The sequence below is a fragment of the Pinus tabuliformis genome, chromosome 9, assembly GCF_031772625.1.
Source record: "Pinus tabuliformis cultivar Carrire ecotype Pingquan chromosome 9, CPIR1, whole genome shotgun sequence".
Lineage (NCBI taxonomy): Eukaryota > Viridiplantae > Streptophyta > Pinopsida > Pinales > Pinaceae > Pinus > Pinus tabuliformis.
Genome location: NC_142307.1, coordinates 865,952,364 through 865,955,610, shown reverse-complemented (window position 1 = coordinate 865,955,610; position 3,247 = coordinate 865,952,364). Strand labels below are relative to the sequence as shown.

The 3,247-nt window shown below is 40.3% G+C and overlaps 1 protein-coding gene across 1 annotated transcript; it reads right to left on the bottom strand.

Annotated features, from left to right (window-relative positions):
• Positions 1–2,166: 2,166 nt before the first annotated feature.
• Positions 2,167–2,928, bottom strand: LOC149151524 (uncharacterized). Its single transcript, XM_089443183.1, has one exon. It carries the CDS (start codon positions 2,926–2,928, stop codon positions 2,167–2,169), a length of 762 nt encoding a protein of 253 aa, XP_089299309.1.
• Positions 2,929–3,247: the final 319 nt, after the last annotated feature.

The following is a 3,247-nucleotide window of genomic DNA, read 5'->3' as shown; positions in this document are numbered from 1 at the left end:
AGGTAGTTGAGACAACAATGGAGATGGAGGTAGGGTTACGTGGGCAAGAGGATGGGTGTGAAGCGAGAAGCCTAGATATGGGATGAATCAGATGGCTCGGATGAAGCTTGACCATGTGAGTGAGTGATAGAGATGCCCTGCACAATGCACATTCAACCGAATCAATGAATTCTTGCAAACAAACTAAGTCCTAGCTAACTTAATCTAACTGTCAATGAAATGAATAAACAACAGCCTCGTTTGGAAAGAGAACCATGTACATCATGTGAGCAAGAACATTCTGAAAGATCTAAATGCATGACAAACTCCTACCAATCGATTCCCAAACATAAAAAGCTACTTTAACCAACAAAAACAACCAAAATAACAAAGCAAGATCTAAAGAGCAGATTTTATTTTAAGAATGCAGCAAACACACATAAAGATAAACAGGGGAGGTACTGGGCGCTTGAGATGGGCCCAACCCCAAGAGCTACAGCCTCCCAAGAGAGATTTAGAGCTGGTGCAAAGCTGGATTCATCTTTATTAATCAAGAATGAAGAGTTACATCAAAACTGTCCACAAGGAGAGCTTGAGAATGAGCTGAGAGCAAAGCTAGTCTATTGCCTACAAATCGAATTACAAAATGACTACAACAAGGCTATGAAATGACTAACTACTAGCTACTATCTACTGGATAACTAGCTAACATCCACTGGCTAACCAAAATGAGGCCCTAAGCCTTCTTATTTATACAAATTGAGGACCCAACAGTCCTCCTAAACTTTAGGGACTCGGCTGCCCAAAACTTGGAGTTAACAGCAGTCCTACTTGACTTGCTTGGCTGCCCTTATGCTGATTGATTCGGTGGCCCTTGAACTCCGAGCTGATGGTGGAGAATTCGAGGTAAGGGCCCATAAATGAAGGGGACACCTTCCTACAAATCCTCTCCCTTGTCTTCCCACGAATTTGGCTGCCAAGTGCTCATTAAGACCTTCAATTTTGTCTCCAAATTGACCAAAAAGGCTACACAAAGCACCCATTAGACTTGTTGGCATAATGACTAACCAAATTCACTCTATTAACATAAATATAATAAAAAACATGCAATAAACTAATGAGAATGGTGGATTAAGTCAAATTAGGAGGTTGAATGAGCCCAAATAATTATCCATTTTTGGGGCTCATCATCACCCCCCTACTGAAAGTGTTGCTCATCCTCTGAGCAACCAATCTCTCTCCTCGTCTTTGATAGCCCTGGTGGCTTCCTTAGCTAAAATCTCGGCCGATTTCTCCTTCTGCTGCCCTCTCTCCAAACTTCCTGTAGAAACAGTTCGCTGGCTTCCTGTAGAAACAGTCTGCTAACTTCCTGTAGAACCAATTTTCTCTGATTTTGCCTGCTTAGCTTGGGGTGCCTTCTCCTTGAACTGTGCTGCTGCCTGAAAGCTGATGAATCCAACACAAATGGCAAGTCTAATGTATTATAAAAGCACACAAGTACAATGAATTGCCCGAGAATAGATATTGCATGCCAAAGCTGGATGGGAAAAAGTGTTTCCAGGCCTTTAACTGAATCAAATGGCATTCTTAATCTTGGATTTGAACTCTGCTAAGAATTGATAACAGAAGCAGAACAGAACATAAGATAGATCAAGGGCAGAGAAAATATGACTTGCTCACATATCACCGCTATGAATCAGCATTTCCCTTCAATCTGAAATTGCTTCAAAACAAGCCAAAAATGAGAATTCCCAAGTTTTGTTTCAAGCTGCTGTATAACCAGGAGTAGAGCAAAACTTCATACCGAATCACACTTTTAAGAATTCTTTCACATGGAATAATCTGGCTATTGCAAAAGACCTTGTGAACCCCTTGGAAAGTATTGAAATAAACAAATCTAACCAGAACAACACCAGAACTTTCCAGTTTGTTTCATGGTAGATTCACTTCATGCAAAATCACTGTTTTTCCATTAGTTAACTTTAATTCAAATTTCTGTTCCTAACATGACAATACTTTTCGACTGCAGCAGCTTTCTCTTCTTCATTTGAAGATGTTGAAATAAGTTTTGCTAAACATTTCATATATTTTTCTCCAAGATGTTCTGCTAATTTTCTTTTATCTCCATCTTGAGACAAGATAAACAACAGTTTCACAGCATAAGCTCGCATTTCAGAGTATGTAGCTTCACAAAAAGGGAAGCAATACTTGAATTGCTCCTCCCTCTCTTAAATTTGTCCTTGCCTCAACAGCCGCTGGTACACAACAAATGGCATGGAATGCTCGAACAATGCTTCCATGTATTGAAGGTGGTGTCAAATTTATTAAAGATAATAGCTGGTATATGATCTCATCAGATTCCAATAATGCAGTTGTTGTGTCATTTGTTCTTTGGGGCAACGCTGTAGACATAGCAAGGTTTGCATAGGTATTAGCAGCTTTTTCTCTCAAAGCCAATACAGTTGACAGTGGTGTGCATAGAAGGTCCAAGATGGGTCGGACCACCCCATCTTTGATCATTTGTAAAGCATTCTCAGGTAAACTTGAAAGATTCTGAAGTGCCCCAATGGCTGCTAATTTTGACTTCAAATTAGCATTTGAAATCATTTCAACAAGTGGAAATACAACTCCCTCTTTGAGCAATGCAGCGTTGTTTTGATCTGTTAAACATATCTCTGACAACTTACTTGCCATAACAATTTTCATTGTGTCAGACTCTTCTCTCAGGTTCTGTATCAAAGGCTTGAAATAGTTCGCCTGTGCCATTTGCACTACATTATGCTCACTGTATGGGAGATTCTCCAGAACTTCGTTTGCATCCTTAGCAGCTTTAGGATTGTCACTATTTGACATTGTTACAAGGAGGAGGATACAACCTTGTACCTTGCCAATCTGTTCACACACAGCCATATCCTTTGAAAGCTCTAAAAGCAATTCCACGGCTTTCATACCCTCTGCAATATCACGTGCAAGTGAACGAACAATAAAATCAATAGCATGATCCACCTCAGCTATTTTCACCTTTCTTCAAGCTCCAAACTTGATGAAGAAAAACTCAGGCTTCTCTGCTCTGGAAGACTCTGCTGTATTTTCCTGTAAAACGTCTTCCTGTAGAATGCTAGCCGGATGCCATAGGATGTCTCTGCGCCTCTGCACGATCTTGGTATGCTGGAGAATTTTGAACAGGCCAAAACAATCAGCGAAGGATGATAGGTTAATCATTTTGAGGAAGCAGAGGATGTATACTTCAGTTGAACATGATGCAAGT

What these genes read in the sequence shown, in the direction of transcription:
- LOC149151524 (XM_089443183.1), bottom strand. Translation starts at nt 2,928, where the DNA reads ATGAAAGCCGTGGAATTGCTTTTAGAGCTTTCAAAGGATATGGCTGTG.